At 48.4% G+C, this 16,272-nt stretch overlaps 6 protein-coding genes across 6 annotated transcripts; 1 reads left to right on the top strand and 5 right to left on the bottom strand.

The window, feature by feature from the left end:
* Positions 1 to 2,624: 2,624 nt before the first annotated feature.
* PPTG_16992 (hypothetical protein) lies at positions 2,625 to 3,191 on the bottom strand (the record flags this gene model as incomplete). Its single annotated transcript, XM_008914582.1, has 1 exon — positions 2,625 to 3,191. One exon carries the CDS (start codon positions 3,189 to 3,191, stop codon positions 2,625 to 2,627), a length of 567 nt encoding a protein of 188 aa, XP_008912830.1.
* Positions 3,192 to 4,582: 1,391 nt separating this feature from the next.
* On the bottom strand, positions 4,583 to 4,916 carry PPTG_23992 (hypothetical protein; the record flags this gene model as incomplete). The annotated part of the gene is made up of 1 exon (XM_008914581.1): positions 4,583 to 4,916. Exon 1 carries the CDS (start codon positions 4,703 to 4,705, stop codon positions 4,583 to 4,585), a length of 123 nt encoding a protein of 40 aa, XP_008912829.1. The 5' UTR covers positions 4,706 to 4,916.
* Positions 4,917 to 6,156: 1,240 nt separating this feature from the next.
* On the bottom strand, positions 6,157 to 10,616 carry PPTG_16991 (hypothetical protein). Its single transcript, XM_008914580.1, has one exon. It carries the CDS (start codon positions 10,592 to 10,594, stop codon positions 6,281 to 6,283), a length of 4,314 nt encoding a protein of 1,437 aa, XP_008912828.1. The 5' UTR covers positions 10,595 to 10,616; the 3' UTR covers positions 6,157 to 6,280.
* A 447-nt stretch (positions 10,617 to 11,063) lies between these two features.
* Positions 11,064 to 11,510, bottom strand: PPTG_16990 (hypothetical protein; the record flags this gene model as incomplete). Its single annotated transcript, XM_008914579.1, has 1 exon — positions 11,064 to 11,510. One exon carries the CDS (start codon positions 11,508 to 11,510, stop codon positions 11,064 to 11,066), a length of 447 nt encoding a protein of 148 aa, XP_008912827.1.
* Positions 11,511 to 12,683: 1,173 nt separating this feature from the next.
* On the bottom strand, positions 12,684 to 14,444 carry PPTG_23991 (hypothetical protein). Its single transcript, XM_008914578.1, has one exon. It carries the CDS (start codon positions 13,179 to 13,181, stop codon positions 12,879 to 12,881), a length of 303 nt encoding a protein of 100 aa, XP_008912826.1. The 5' UTR covers positions 13,182 to 14,444; the 3' UTR covers positions 12,684 to 12,878.
* On the top strand, positions 13,360 to 15,093 carry PPTG_23990 (hypothetical protein; the record flags this gene model as incomplete). Its single annotated transcript, XM_008914577.1, has 2 exons — positions 13,360 to 13,629; positions 13,690 to 15,093. The coding sequence occupies 2 exons, from the start codon at positions 13,360 to 13,362 to the stop codon at positions 15,091 to 15,093; spliced, it is 1,674 nt and encodes a 557-aa protein (XP_008912825.1).
* Positions 15,094 to 16,272: the final 1,179 nt, after the last annotated feature.

Below are 16,272 nucleotides of genomic sequence, written 5' to 3'. Positions count from 1 at the left end.
GAACTATCCTTTTTGCTCAGCGCTTTTCTTTTAAAAATAACTAGAATAGAAATGTTATGCAAAAGTCATAAACTGATTATTCCCCACCTTACTACTACATAAAAAAGAAAAAAAACGTTTGAGCTACTTAAAATGTATATTTGGCAAAAGCTTAATCTGCTTTTACCTCGGTCCCAAGCATTTATTATTACAAAGCCCCGTTTCATCCGAAAACGTCCTGCATGTTATTTAAATTTCAACCCTAGCGCAGCTGGATCGTTTAAAGATGCTTGATACTTGGGACAATAAAATCAACCTGTAACCGCCCGCAGTTTTCGGCTAATTTGTACGAAAAATCTAAAAGCAACATATCTCGGTCTAGATTTCAATGTACTACTGTACATGATTCAAAAGCTTAGGGCAAGGTATGTTTGTCGTCGATGTCCTCTACACCATATCGCTTGATAGTGAATGTCCACTCGGTTGAATATAAAAACATTTTGGGCACACATTCCACTCTATTAGCACAGAAACGGCACTGTCCCACTTCTATAAGGTTAGCCTTCGGCGAAATTGTACTGCTACTGCATGTGCACATGTCTACCAACTTTTATTGGTGATTGTAAAGCCCATGCGGGCTGCTACAGTTGTTACAGGCAGTGTTAAAACAATAACCTTGGGTGTACATGCAACGACGGTGAAATTTACAAAGTTCCCAATACTTTCAGATTAATCGACAATTTTGGATGCGTTTATAGTTTCGACGCGTACTATAGGAGCAGTAGGTGCGTTACACTACAGGCGTGTAAGCAGATGGTGCTGTTGTAAAGTATATCAAATCAGACAAATTACTAGGTGAAAAGTGCAGAATTCTGAAGTATTCTACTTTTTAAACTGCAGAATTAAATTATATTCTGAGAGCTTGATAATGCAGGAGCTACTGCTGAACGAAGTCCAACCTTCCTGGAATCTTTCTACGGGCCCACATGTCCACCATTGAAAGCCATAATCGCCCATTAGCCTTCAGATCCGAATATCCAGGTGCTCTCGAGATCCATCCCCCTCTACTTAAGAAATCTTTTAAATGAATTTTCCTTATGCTGCAGAGTACGCACATGTCTACTCATTGACAGCCCACTACCATAACGGTGTGGTGGTTGGATGTTTACTGATGCTCAGCCTAAGATAGATGTCGTAAACTACAGCTGTCAGTTTAACTGATCTAGCACTGTATACGCATGAGGCTACAAACCGAGGTGATGAATACAAGTAGACGACTGCTCAAGTTTACGGACATTTATTTTCCTCTTTGTTTGTTTGGAAAATAATCGATCTCGATTGATGTAGAGTACAACAATTAGTAGTGCCACACACATCGGAAACCTGTGTGTTGAAGATGGTGATCAGTCTTCCCCGACGACGCCTGGGCCTCAGACTAAACGGTTGGGAATATATTATGAATTTCTTAAACATCTTCATTAAATTGAATACGTTTCTCCTCAAGGGGCTGCTGTCAACCTGCCAGCGTTTACAAAATAACTAGGTTGAAATTATCACACCTCATGATTTCCTTGCGCTTGCGTTCAGTCTTTAATGCTTGCTCATTGCTATCCCGCGGAAATAAAAATGAGAGTCCAGAATATATTAGAAAAGTACTTGAAGTATCATTATGAATGAAAAAAAATCCCCTCCTCGATAGATTTCGCTACTACAAGCGTAAGTAACGTTTCCACAACAACTAATCCTATGACAAGCTCCACGACAAGAAACTTTCACAGAGAGTTCATTTGGCAACATTCTTCTCCGCCCCACAACCGAGCTACTGAAGTACCTCAACTGGCCAAGTGAGTTCTTTCGCATCTGACCTACCAAGGCATCATGAGGTCGTTGAACGTCGTGCAAATGTTTGCCGTAGTCGTCGCGCTAGTAGCTACTAGCTCCGCGGCTAGTGACAGCAGTCCCACGATTGCCTCGGATAGATCGTCATCCGAGCTGAAGTTTCCTTTCTCAGCAGTCGAAAAGACCGACAACAACGAGAAACATTTCCTGCGCTCTCTCAAAGTTGCGGTAATCTGTTGTGGTTTATGCTAATTCCATTGGGCACTTTTGGGCATTTCGGGCATCGTTTTGGGCACACAGAAATTTCTCCCCAGGAGATGCGCCGGCAATGGAGCCCCAAGCCTTCGAAATATATTCATGATTCTCTTTTGCAAGATTTCAGAGCTTCATCGGCGATTTTGTTAGAGAAAAGGTTCTGTAATGTATGATGAAAAGTGCCTTCTACAATTTTATTTAAACTAGGATATCCTTTTTTCTTTATGAAACCTTATATGCATGCGTGAGACGTGAAATGATGCAGGCATGAAGACGAGAAATGATACAGAGCTCTGTAATGTATTCCTCACCACTGAATCAATTGGATGGTTTGGGTTATTTATATGTCGCAACATATTAGTCTGAATATGGTTAAACTACTTTGTGAAGTCGATCTCCTTATTCAGCTTTCATTTGAAACTGATGAACAACTCACTACATTTCTTGCCAAACTCTTGAGTTCGAGTCGTAAAACCACAGTCAGTAACGTCAATGCGGGACAGTACGTCAAAACTACTGAATGGCAGGATGCACGAACGCTGGTATCGCATTCAGGTAAAAACGCTTAACCAACGTCGATATTGGTTGCCAATCTGGATTGCTTTCTTTGTAGTCCAGCCGTTGCTTCGCATCGCTGAATAAACGCCGTCAATAACTTGCAGATCTGTTTTCCCCGGGTTTTTCCACTCGTTAAATTTCAAGAAGAGATGATCATCTCTTGTTGATGTGATTTTAAACATGTTCGCCATTTTTGCCTTCTCTGCGGCCGCTTGCGCCTTTTTTGCCGCAGCTTGTGCTTTCTTCGCTTGCGCTGCCGCCGCCTTTGCAGCTGCTGCCGACTTGAGTGCGTCTGCCCCCGGTAGTTTCTTCTGCAGATTCTTCAAGAAGGAAACATTTATACCAGCTCGCTCTTCTTCCTCCGGTTTACCAGCCATTTTGAGATATCTTAGAAGCGGTTTTGCGTCGCTCGCAACCTGTTTGATAGATGCGGGCGGGTATTCCAGCTTGGGTGATGCATCTTCCGAGATAATTGTAGGTCTCCTTTCTTTAGCCGAGCTGCCAGTAAGTCCTAGCAAGACCACTGTAGCAATAAGTAGTACGATGTTGGACGAGCCCATGTTGCTTGGTACTTCAGCCAGCAGGGGTAGCTCGGTTGTTGTCGGAGGAGAATGTTGTGAAATGAAACTATCAGGTCTTGAGTTCGCCGACCTTATTTTTTTTCCTGGCTTTGCTAGAGATCTGAGAAGCCAAATGTTTCAACAGGACTACATGCACAATTTCCGAACATGAATTACATGTATTATACTTATCAGTTGTGTCCATCACCTCTATTCTGTATGAAAACCAGCAGGAGGGAGCTCGGCCACACGAAATCCATTCCTGGCTTAACTCTCATATGATCCGGATTGCCAAATCCCGCTCGGTTGTACTAGTATAGGGCTAATGTCCAGTTGGGTTTAGGCAGGGTGCTGCAAGCTCTTGACTCCCTATTTAGAGATTTGGTGTCCCATGACGTCCGTCCTCCCTTGCATTTTGCTTCAAGATGTGCTTTCAGTACATAGATGCAACATACATGGTAATGTGGTACATGTACAGTAATCATTGTCGTGAACTTCTCTGGTCCGCTTCAAAATGACTATTGGGGTTTTAATAAATCGCACATAACCGAGTATTTTGTATTTATTGGATAGAAAGTGACAAGTTCTTATACTTGTCTCCCGACCACTAATTCTGACACTGGTGAACGCTTATTTCGCAAACTCCAATATCCCACTCACGCCGATGCCAAGAACCCCCCGAAAAAAAGGCATCCCACCTGCAATACGACTTCGCGTAGTGTTGTTCCTTGCCGAGGTGGCAAACACTGGATAAGTGTTTTGTCACTTTACAGAAAATGATGGAAGCAATTATGCGTTGTGATGGCGGCAACGACTTCAAGCTTCCTCGAGTGAGCAAACACGTAGCAGTCAATGGCAAGATGCCTAAGTCGATGAAAGTTGCAACCGATGCCGCAATAGAAGGGCACAGCCAGCTTTTCGATTCATAATTAAGTTCACTAGCTAAATTTCATGTTTTGGTAAATAAACTTGAGAAACCTGGTGTCCTATCGTACCGTTTCGAAGAATAACACCCAGAGCTGTTCCAAACGAAAGCGTGGCTTTGTAAATACAGTCCTTAGATTGTGGTTGGTACTCAACAGATTACGGTCGGGACAAATATCCTACGACAGCATTGAAATTATGTTTACGGTGGTGTACACAACATTCCCTTCGCAAACTAATCTTAATTTTTGTGGAGAAAGTACGAGGTTTCAGAAGGACCAACAAATACTCTAATATAGTGAGTGACCCAACTCGAAAAAAATATATTAAGGCTACCTACCACTAGTTAACGACTCCCTAGAGAGCAGTGTGACACCTTACACGCAGGGTTGCGCACAATCATATTGTATTTTAATTGGGGACCTTGCTCGAGGTCAATCAATAATTTGTTTTTTGACAATTTTTTATCACTCAACTCGCCGTCGCGTACGACGCTCTACCTGCTGAACGGCAGATGCAACAAGCTGGGGGTCCCACAAAGTACGATTATACTCGAGGAAGAGCAGCGTCTCCAGCGTGGTTGGGTGCATCGCCCGCCGATTAACAGTAAGCACCAGGCCTGCCCGTGAGAAGAGTCTCTCTACTTCATTAGAGGTTGAAGGAATCCAGTCCAGGGCGATATAGCGAGAATGATGCAGTTGGGTCGTATCACGAAGTGCACGATCAGCAAAGGATTGACCGACATCTTCGTCTGCATCTTCACGGTCGTTGCCGTGCGTGTCTACCAGGCGACTTATAGCCTGCAGGAAATTGCAGAATGAGGATACTTAAACAGCTTACATTTGGAGTACGTAGGTGTTAGCCTAGCAGCTAGGATTCTCGCGGGAAAGCTCCCAGACGTGCGCCATGATACGCAAGAAGAAGGGTGCACTAAACGCTCCTTAAAAATCAAGCCATTACATTGTCCATAGAACGCAAGAATCAAGGTATTTAGCCAGCAGCATTCACGAATCTTTTTTTAACGCAATTGGTACCGCGCTCAAACAATAATTGTATGCGGTTTTATTGGAATAATTGAAACACCAATTGTTTGTTACGCAACCTTGCTATCAGCCCACCGACATGCAAGCCCAAGACTACTGCCCAGTGTTTGTCGTCACGGGGAGACGTACGTGAACTTTGTTCACGCGCATGAGTCAACCCCCACGCAAATCCACTCGACGTGATCGACGACTTCACAGTCGATCAATTTATGAAGGCGGTACTCTCATACGTTGCTGCCGACCACGCCATACCTCCTGACAATGCTTCAGGCCTTTCATGTACTATGACTCCAGTGCTCGAAGTTGCTTTCAAGCTCCGAAACCTGAATCATAAATCATGGGTAAGTGCATTATTGCTGCCATGTGCAACTCCGTAGAGTCGAGCGTACTGCCGAGCAGAGGTCGCAAACGCAAGATTCCAGTTATCCAAAACCCGTCCAAAGTCCCTTGTGATCAATGTTCGGGTGACCATGACCAATAATACGAGTCTTTCGGACACTAATGGCTGACAGGAAATAGCGATTGGCAAACCTAAACTATATGTAATATTTGTTTTGGACTTATAATGTGAAAAGGTTTCATTTCCGACATTTCTGCGCTGAATAAGTCTGCACTGAATAAGATGCTAAATGCATCATTCGCTCGTAAAGGTAGATCGAGGCGTGCGAGCCCCACACAAGCACTCGTAGAAATATGAAAACCTCAACAATGCCCAGCTTCCGGTAGTGTCGGCCAACCATAACCAGTTGAGCATGGGAGTCGGATACCCGTACTTCGTCCGATTAGTTGCTGGGTCTAAGATTCGGTTAACCATATCCGTCCGTGGTTACGGCTACATGTTACGCGAATGAGTACGATTAACCATGTGCGAACTCTGCGACCTCTGCTGCCGGTGTACACTCCCGAACCTCCCTCCAGCACCATGGTCAGTGTAATTCACATGCTGTGTCCAATAGTTTGTGTAGATAACGCTGATTTTTCTCCTCTATGAGCTGTCAGACGCGAGTATATCTTTTTTTATTATTTATTTGCAACAACGTTAAAGAAAAAGAGTTATTTAGTGAATGGATCATGCTTCTCAATAATCACGAGGCTAACCACAGTCTAATCTAGAAAGAAGTTCTACGCTTCGGCGTACATGCCTTCGCTCTTAAGCAAGTGGCTGATGGCAGTCACCAACTCGCTCTGTGCGATATTAACACCCGGATCGGCAATTTTCTCCATCAAAAGACGGTCCAAGTGTTGGCGGATCGACTTGATGAGTACACCGATACGCGCAACAGCGTTGAATCGGATAAACCCGTCCAGTGTCAGCAGATTCTTCTCATGGACGACTTCCAGACGACCTCCGAACAGCAACAGCGCGTACGGATTCACCATGGTGCTCTCACGTACGAAGATCTTGGAGGTTTGTACCAACTCCGTGTACAGCAGCCACGGAGAATCGTAATTGTTCTGGGAGAAGTTGCACGATGACGGGTGTAGAAACACACGCTCACGTTGTCCTGCCTCCGTCGCTGAGCGTACAAAGTACCGGATCTGCTTGGCATTGTGGTCCTCCTCCACCACACCGTGCGCAGCTTGGAAGTACTTTTGCTCTGGGTACACCACTTGCGCCACATTCGCATACAGACCGGCACAAAGTGCAGCCTTGATAATACGAGGCGCATCGGAGTTTGCATTGAGGTGGCCATCACTTGATGACTCGTAGAAGCCAATATTGTCCAGCTGCTGCAAGTACTGCTGCTTTAAGTCCAAGATTGACTCCATGGTGTCGTACGAAAGACCAATATCGCGACAGAAGCCACGCTTCATCTTCTGTCCTCGCAGAGGAGCATAGCGCTCGATCAACTTCCATAGCAACAAGTGGTCGCTCTTCCAGTTCCCACCCAGTTCTTTCTTCAGCGCATCCTGCTTAGCACGCATCTCCGGGTCCGACATGCTCATCAAGAACGGGTTGCGAGAAGAAATACAGGCAGCGATGATGGCAACAGGCTCGATGCAGCGTAGAATGGAGCCGTACACCAAGAACTTGCCAATGCGAGCATCCAGTGGCAACATGGCCAAATGGTTACCCAGAGGCGTCAGTGCTACCTCTTCGTCGTGGATATCCCTGTTGCCACGAAGCTTGCTCTTCGGTGACTCGCCTACGGTTCGGAATGCTGCGATGTCTACCAGTTCTTGGATAGCTGCGTCGATTGCATCCTCATTAGGATGTTCAATAGCTTTGGACAGAAATCCCTTGATCGATCCAAGTTCTAGTTTCTTAATCTGAAGACACAGTTGTTCCAGAGACACACGATGAATCTCAGCAGACAGTTGAGCGTCCATGGCAGCAAACCGCTTGCGAGAGAACAGTCGGTAGCACGTGCCAGCCTGTACACGACCTGCTCGACCCTTGCGCTGGTCGCAAGCAGCACGAGAAGCCCAGCAGTCCAGTAGCTGAGAGCGGCGAGCACGGTTGTCATACACCATCTCTTTCACCTTTCCAGAGTCGATCACAGCTGTAATGTCGTTGATAGTGATTGAAGTCTCGGCGATATTCGTACTCACGATGACCTTGGTCTTCCCCGAAGGCGCAGACTTGAACACCATCGCCTGATCAGCTCCTGAGAGCGAACCATGCAGAGGCAGAGCCCATACTTTGGCTGATAACCCGCCGTTGCTATGCGTCAACATCTCTATCAGTCGCTTGATCTCAGCAGTACCAGGTAAGAACACGAGGATTGCTCCACTGGTTTGAGACTTCTCCAACACTAGATGACGCACTAGATGTACGATCAGATCGTAATCGACCTTGGAGTCGTCAACACGCGCGGCGATCTCCTCGGACGTCATCTCGGACAGGGCTTTCTGCTTCTCTTCTTCATCTTTTCCATCCTTCTTATTCTTCTTTTCTTTCAGCAAATACTTTGGCACTTCGTATTGAGTCTGATCAAGAACGTCTTCAAGGAAGTTACACTCGACCGGATAGGTGAATCCAGGGATGTCCAGCACAGGACACGGCGTGCTGGTAATTGACGAGAAATACTTGACAAACAGCTCGGAATTCATCGTAGCACTCATCAAAATAACGCGAAGATCCGGGCGTTGAGGCAACAAGTCCCGAAGAATAGAGAGCAGGAAATCAGTGTCCACGTTGCGTTCGTGAACCTCATCAACGATCACGTGCGAGACTCCGGAGAGCTGTCGATCGTTGAGTAAACGTCGAAGTAGAACACCAGTCGTGCAGAATAACAGTCGCGTGTTGGCCGACTTCTTGGCATCCATACGGATCTGATAACCCACAACGTCAGCGATCTCTTCACACCTTTCTTGTGCCACACGAGTGGCTACACCGATAGCGGCAATGCGGCGTGGCTGAGTACAGATGATGTTGCACTCTCCGCCAGCCCCACGGTTGATGTGCTCATCCAGAATGAACTGCGGGATCTGCGTCGTCTTACCGCAACCTGTAGCTCCACAGATGAGAACCACTTGGTTGTTCTGCACACACTCGATCACTTGAGCCTCTTCCTTTACTGCAGGAAGCTTGGCGCGAGCAGCTAGCATCTGCTGGAAGTTCTGCTGACTGTCCTTTGCTTTCCTTGACTGCAACAGCTTCTCACTCATACGACGAACAGCTTCGGAGTCAACGCGCTTCGGCTGGTTCTTGTACATTCCAGCATTACCGTTGTTCTTTTTCCGAGATTTTGCCTTGTTCGGTGTAGTTTTAGAGGGAGTTTGAGAACGATTCACTGCATTCTCTTTCACTGCAGCTAGTTTCTTCAGCAGTTGAATTCTGGGTGGACTGCTGGACAACCGCTTCTTGTCTTGGAAGTATGTGTCAATAGCAACGTAGATGTCGTACAGCATTGGCTCCCCCATGGAGTGGACGCAGCTCTTGAGCGCTTCTCCACATGCAGCAAGTAGATGAGGCTGGTGTTTTGCCTCAGTTGACGTCAACGCTAGAAGAGGCAGCTCGAACGGATACTTGGATGTACTTGAAAGGAAAATATGCAGGCGGAGTGCGTCGGTCACTTCAAACTCAAGCAATTGGGCCTTGGATCCGTCCTCGAGAGACATGATCTTTAGCTTCTCGTCGTAAATAGCCTCTAACGCGAAGATTTCATCTTGACGTTGGTCGAGCAATTCCTCAGTTGCTTCAATTGCTCCGTTCTCCTCCAAGCTGAAGTGTCGTTTAACATGTGGTGATAGCTTCTCTAGTATAGCGAAAAGAGTAGCCACTGATGGAGTTTTCAAGTCTTCATCACTCATTCCCGAATGTTCCTGTACGAACTCATTCGCCACCGTCACAGCGTCGTGCTGGTCGTAACCAAACTTCATCAAGCGCTGTACTAACACAGTCGTACGAGGTGAAGCATCCGTCTGTGTAGAGCTCAATACCACGTCCAGTTGCGTGCCTTCCGGGTTGAATTTCTTCGGTAAATCACCTTCAGGGATGTTCAAGCACAGCCAGTCAAAGATCGCAGTCATATGCGCATCTTCAGCACCCTCATCGTCCACCTTTAAGCCACGTGAGCAGCTCTGCAACGCTCCGTTTATCTGCGCTGGAGTAAATCCGATCGCTTTAAGTCTTTGCGTCGCCTTCTTCTGGAATTCTTCTTCTTCTAGCTTTTTCTGTTCCAAATCGCTCTCCTCGTCCATTAGATTTTGTCCCTTGCTGCTCTTCTTCTGCATCTCACCCAATTGTCTCAAAATGCCTTCAATGAGTTCTCTACACTGCGCATTCATCATGACCTGCTTGGGTAAATTGGCTCTCTCCCTGTTCTCTCTCGCTCGCAGCTTCTTGTTCCTCTCCTGAGTGCGAGCAAGTTTCGCTGTTTCAAACTCCTTATGAGACGCAAACTTCCTGTCCATCGTCAATGTCATTGGCTTGTCGCTTTTCTTCTCCACGACCTCCTCTTCGGCATCTCTACCCCATAAATCCATGCCCTTGTCCTCTTTAGTCTCCGTTTTAGTCTCCTTCTCCTCCGATTTAGTCTTATTCTTTCCTTTCTTCGTTTTAGGACCTGATCCTTTATCTGCAGGGCCGTTCTGAGAGCCTAAAGCCAGCCACAAGTCTCGGTACGGGTCCGGTAGCTTGCGCTCGTGAGGGCGAAGTGGTTCAACGTGTTTCAGAGCCAGTAAGGCGGCGCAGTGTTTGGCCTCGTCCTGAGTTTCAAACTCCTGCTCAGGACAGAAGCTCAGGTCTTTACTGCTGTCTTTGTCATCTGGTAGAACGCAGCGCATGCGGAACTTGGCTGCGTCTTTGCTCCGAGCTCGCGCGTAGAAGGCGTTGCGGCGCTTCTTGGACTGGCAGAACTCATGCAGCAGCTGCATGGGCGTGCGCTGCCACTCTTTGCATAGCACACCCTGGCGCACGGTGTCCCCCTTGGACACGCTTACGGTGCCGGCACCGCGCTGCCGGTGACCCGGTTGACGCTGACGCCCCATGTTATATGAAATGTGCCAATTGGGCAAAAAAGTGTTTTTAATTTAAAAAAAAAAAAAAAAAAAAAAAAACGGATGGTCCAAGATGAAATGGGCACTTTTCCCCGCAAAGTTTGTTGGGGAGGAGAAATTACACTTGTATAAAGAAAGGAGGAAACTAAAAGGAAAAAAATAACTGGAATTGTGAAGCAGGAAGTAGATTCTTTTTAAAACATGTACTACGATGACTATGTTGCTCAATAAGAAAAGTTAATAAACGCATTGGTAGAGCAAGCAATTATAAAAAAAAAAACGCACAGCTCTGTCAAGTCATGACCACTACAAACTTGGTTTGAACGCAACCGATCCCAATGTGGATGCAATTTTCTTCATTTAACCCATATTAATAAGGCGCCAAGCGTAATATTGCGTCCCTATGTTGTTGGCCTGTTTTCGACTCCACCCTTGGCTTTTCATCATCCTAGTAACATCGTCAACAACGTCGGACGGTGTTTTTTTTCGCCGTGTTCCATTGTCTGAACTGCAAATGAAGAAGATCTTGCCTGCTATCCGACATCTTGAGCATGGTGACAATGGCCGCCTCCTCTTTGGCTGTTTGCGCGGTCTTTTGTGCTGCTGCAGCCTTTGCTGCCTTGAATGCAGCGGTCCCAGCTAGCTTCTTCTGTATATTCTTCAAGAAGGAAAAGTTGATAGCTCGCTCTTCTTCTTCATGGCCGGCCACTGGCTTGTCGGGAACTTTGAGAAAGCGCAGGAAATGTTTCTCGTTGTTGTCGGTCTTTTCGGCTGCTGAGAAAGGAAACTTCAGCTCGGATGACGATCTGTCCGAGGCAATCGTGGGACTGCTGTCACTAGCCGCGGAGCTAGTAGCTACTAGCGCGACGACTACGGCAAACATTTGCACGACGTTCAACGACCTCATGATGCCTTGGTAGGTCAGATGCGAAAGAACTCACTTGGCCAGTTGAGGTAGTTAAGTAGCTCGGTTGTGGGGCGGAGAACAATGTTGCCAAATGAACTCTTTCATCGTGCAGCGTATTATAGATATCAGTTTGTTGTAGAAAACGTTATTCACAGGCAAATTGATGCTGCGAATACAGTATGTCGTGGAGGAAGGCAACATCTGGTTTGTATTCATTGTAAGTCGACAATGAACGCTATCAAATGAGGAATTCCATAAATCAGTTGCTCCTTACTGATTTTTGCATGCCACCAAAGTTTTTTTTCTATTTTTAAGTACGTTCAACTTAAAAAAACAAGTATGTACATAATAATATTTCAAGTACTAAAGGAGGGCAAAACAAAGGAGGGCATGCCCTAGTAATCGACAAAGCATCAATAGTCTACTGAAGAGAGGTAATGCCTCCTCCGAATGCAACTGGCTTAGATCAGGAATGACTCAAGTCATTTTTTTCAATTTCTCTGCAAGCAACCAATCGGTATGACGTACATGTAGAATTTCACTTTTAACCTTTTCTTTGAAAACGTGAGTCCCAAATTATTATGATCAAGATTTATGACCATTGAAGTGGAGAAAGTCCGTTTATCTAGAATTTGGATACAAACAACGAGTCTATTTGGATCTTTCCAGCTGAGCATAGCATTCACTTCAATTGACGTGATAGCTAACATTGCACTATCAGTTACAGTCGGCCATACATTCACAGATCTTAATGACTTCTTTAAGATTCTGCTGACGGCAAAGACGTGCCTAGCGAAAAATGGTTCAACAGCGGTGTAGGCGGTGAATCAACCACCGCCTTTGTGCGCGTAGAAGGGAGAAAGAGGAGATATATTTTCTCTTGAAAAGGAAGTATCAGTAATCTGCCGACGGCTGATATGATGCCCCCAGATGATGGGCATCAGGTGGCGAACAGGCGTGATCATCACCGATCACCAACTTTGAAGCAAAAGCCCAAGGATTTCCGTGTGGCTTGATGATCCCCCAGTGGCGATGGACCAGCTGGTGAGATATCAAGTCTGGGATCGTATATTTGGACGCACGGGATGCAGCTGAAGGTCATGGTGCTCCAAGGAGAGGCTGTGCAAGCCCTCACCAAGGAGGCAAACAGACAAGGAGGCAGCAGGAGTAGTGCCAGGTATCAATCTCTTTATATTCAATCACTTTGCAATTTACTTTGTCCCTCATACTTGGTCGTGAACGCCGAGGACACAGATCAAAGCTAGATTTAGTACTGTGTACTAAGTGACAAGAAACTCCGCTGTGCAAGCGACCCGCTGAGCAAGCTACGCGTCGACTGTGCAAGTCGACCATTCGTGACTGTGCAAGTCATCTAGTGCCTGAGCCGCAATGGCTGGGTTCATCATTCCTGATCAAGACGCCCCGCCACCTGGGCCTGCTGAACAAGCGGCTGCGGAGACTACTGTGGTGGTACCCGGTACCGAAGCAACCGGAACTCCAACTCCAGCAACCGCTGAGCAAGCTGCGGCTGGAGGAGGACCCATGCGTCGCCCTAACACCCACGTCGTGAGCAACGCTGGAGGCCCCTTCGCGCTGCCTCGTCGAGAATATGGCGTTGACGAAGATGTTGACATGGAGGACGTAAGCGGCCGCGTGGACGGTGCAGAACATTAGGCTCAAGCGAGACTACCGCTTAGCAAGCGCGTCCAGACAATGCCCACGCTCCCAGCCCCTCCGATTTTTCGTGGCTCGACGGCTCAAGAGAAACAAGGCTTCATGAAGAAGTACGAAGCCTATTGCCGGCAGCTGTCTGCCCTCGCTCGAAACGGCGTTCTTTCGTCCGTTCCGAATGCCAGTTGGTGCGTGTGTCGAGGATGAACGCCGCCGCCTGATCGCTATGTTCGGCATCTGTAAACCAATCGACGCGATAACAGAAGCCGATTGGATCGACTACTTCTGGGAAGGAAGGATCACGGGCGAACTGGACTTCGACAAGGTCAAGACGCTCATGAGCCGCAAGCTGGTGACGGATGTGAGTCTTACCGATGCAGACTCACGTGTCTCGAAGCTCGCACACGCAATGTACCAAGTGCTCGAGACCGAGAACATGGAATGGATGGTTGAGAGCGAGCCGAAGAAGATCGTCCATTACCTGATGGATGCACTGGGATTAGAGTAGTTCAAGAAGACCGTGAAGAACGAGCTGGCACGCGAGTCTAACAAGCCCCTGCTGAAGGATGTCGTCGCCTTTATCAAATGGCTTCGTGCCAGTTGTAAGGAATATCTACGGTGGGAACCCGCTAGTCAGTCCTCTGTCCCAGTGGCGAAGTCGAGCGGGAGGAAGACAGAGAAGTCCGCCGGAAAGTCTCCACACACCGAAGAGAGCAAGCCGCCTCCTCGCACGCGGACTTGCTTGAAGTGTGGCAGCGAGGCTCACCGCGTTAAGAACTGTCCCCATGCAGCAACCGGCGAGGCAGAAGACCTTCTACGTAAATGGAGGGAGGCAAGGCCAGGAAAAACCCCGGTGGAGGCGAAGGGATCAGCCCCTGTACACGCTATCAAAGCGCTTCACCTAGAAGAAACTCCGATCGAGCCGAGCAGCGCATGCATGGCTAGGGTGGAGAATGTTCTCGACATTCATGATGTCCTGCTAGATTCCGGAGCGGACGTGAATGTGGCGAGCCGCGGTTTGGTTGACCAATTGCAGCGAAATGGTGCTGCAGTGCGAGAGGCGCAGTGTCCGCCTCGGCAGTTGGCTACGTTTGATGGCAGCCGCTTCGACGTGACGCAACGTGTTATCTTCAATGTGATTCAACTGCGCACGACGGCAGGTCCACTGCTTCTTCGCAATACGCGGGCATGGGTGTTTGAAGAAGAAACGAGCAAGCCCGTGCTGGTCCTGTCGAGACCCGTAATGGAGCACCTCGGGTATTCGGCTGATACTATTCTGGCCCGAGCGTGTGACACTCGGCAGGAGTGGGATTTACAGGAGCTAGGTGGCGGAGAAAGGAGCGCGTCGATCAACCTCATTCGTGATAATTCCCTCTCGGACTCAGCCCGTCTTGACACAACGGACTTGAGAGTTGCGACGCCGGAGCTGGATGGAAAGCAAGGTGACCAGGTCGCTGCGATCCTACAGGAACGTGTGGAAGAAGCTGCCATCGCCGGTCTGAGGGAAGCTGAGGTCGAACAACTGAGGCTGCTATTACTGGAGTTCCAAGATGTCTTTCGGACTTCCTTCGGGCATGATCCCCCAGTGCGGGTAGAACCGCTGCGCGTGCGCCTCCGTGAAGGCGCAACTCCTGTTCGTACTAATGCACGCCGGTATCCGCCGGCTCACATGGAGTATTTGGAGCAGCATGTCGGCGAACTACTCGATGCGGGACTGGTGTATGTAAATCCGCGTAGCCGTTGGGCGTCACCACCTCGGATTGTGTCGAAGAGCACACCAGGGACCTATCGGATGACGGTCGACACAAGGAGAGTGAATGAGCGAACGGATCCCATCCAGTGGCCGATGCCCATACTCGATGCGGCCCTGGGATTGCTGGAAGGCACGACGTGCTACTTTACGCTCGACTGATTTCGTGGTTACTGGCAGCTTCCGCTGCATCCCGACTCGCAGGAGATGTTCTTTATTGTGACGCACCGTGGGATAATCACGCCCACGCGCGTTCTCATGGGAGGCACGGACTCGGTGGCGTATTGTCAGCATGTGGTGAAGGAGGTATTTCAACCACTCCTCTATCATGGTAACCTGGCCTGGCAGGATGACACTTTGGGATACGCGGAGGACCACGTGACTTTGCTGGAGGTGTTGGAACGCGTGTTGTCGGCCTGTAAGTCTTTCGGACTTAAACTACACCCAGGCAAGTGTCATTGCTTTCTTCGTGAGGCACGTTGGTGCGGAAAGCTCGTGAGCGCTGAAGGTGTAAAGCATTGCCCGTCACGAGTGCAAGGACTGGTCTCCATGCCCGATCCGGTAAATGCTGGTCAGCTCCAGCAATTCCTTTGTGCCACAAACTGGATGCGGCAGAACATCGCCGGCTACAGCGAGCTAGTGGACCCGTTGCTGCGTGTGGTGGACGACGCAGCCAAGCGTGCAGGTGGGTGGAAGTCAAAGCAGTTGGGCCGAATTTCTCTCGTGGAGCTAGGGTGGGGACTTCAGCATACAGAGGATCTTCAGCAGCTCCGCAACGCACTACTTGCCATGGTTCCGCTGGTTCATCCCGACCCGAACACCGCCGTCGCCTTGTACACCGATGCGTCGCAAGACTTCTGGGCGGCCGTCTGTACTGCAGTGGATGGAGAAGACTTGGCGAAACCACCCGACCAACAGGATCACAAGCCCCTAGCATTTCTCAGTGGCAAATTTACGGGTGCTCAATTACGCTGGCCGACAAGTGAGAAGGAGGCCTTCGCGATTGTTGAGGCGGCGAAGCGCTTGGAGTACCTGCTTTTGCGACCTGGCTTTCACTTGTTTACGGACCATCGTAACCTCGTGTACATGTTCAACCCGTCCGCAAGTGACGGTCCAATGCAGCGCTACCAGGCTGACAAGCTTCAGCGATGGTCCATGGTTATGACTTCGTACAAGTACGTGATCGAGCATGTCAAGGGAGCCGATAATGTATGGGCCGATATGCTGAGTCGTTGGGGCTGTGGTGTCAAAAAACCTGAAGGCATCGCTGCTCATGTCAACCAAGTTGTTGTTGTCCCGCCTATCTCGCCGCTGGCTTCGTCCGAGTTCAACTGGCCGACC

This window comes from Phytophthora parasitica (assembly GCF_000247585.1).
Source record: "Phytophthora parasitica INRA-310 unplaced genomic scaffold supercont2.61, whole genome shotgun sequence".
Classification (NCBI taxonomy): domain Eukaryota; phylum Oomycota; class Peronosporomycetes; order Peronosporales; family Peronosporaceae; genus Phytophthora; species Phytophthora nicotianae.
Note: the sequence above shows the minus strand (reverse complement) of the source record. Positions and strands in the feature narration are given on the sequence as shown.

Excerpts from the sequence above, each read along its gene's own strand:
- PPTG_23991 (XM_008914578.1), bottom strand. The coding sequence starts at position 13,181 with ATGTTCTGCACCGTCCACGCGGCCGCTTACGTCCTCCATGTCAACATC.
- PPTG_16991 (XM_008914580.1), bottom strand. The coding sequence starts at position 10,594 with ATGGGGCGTCAGCGTCAACCGGGTCACCGGCAGCGCGGTGCCGGCACC.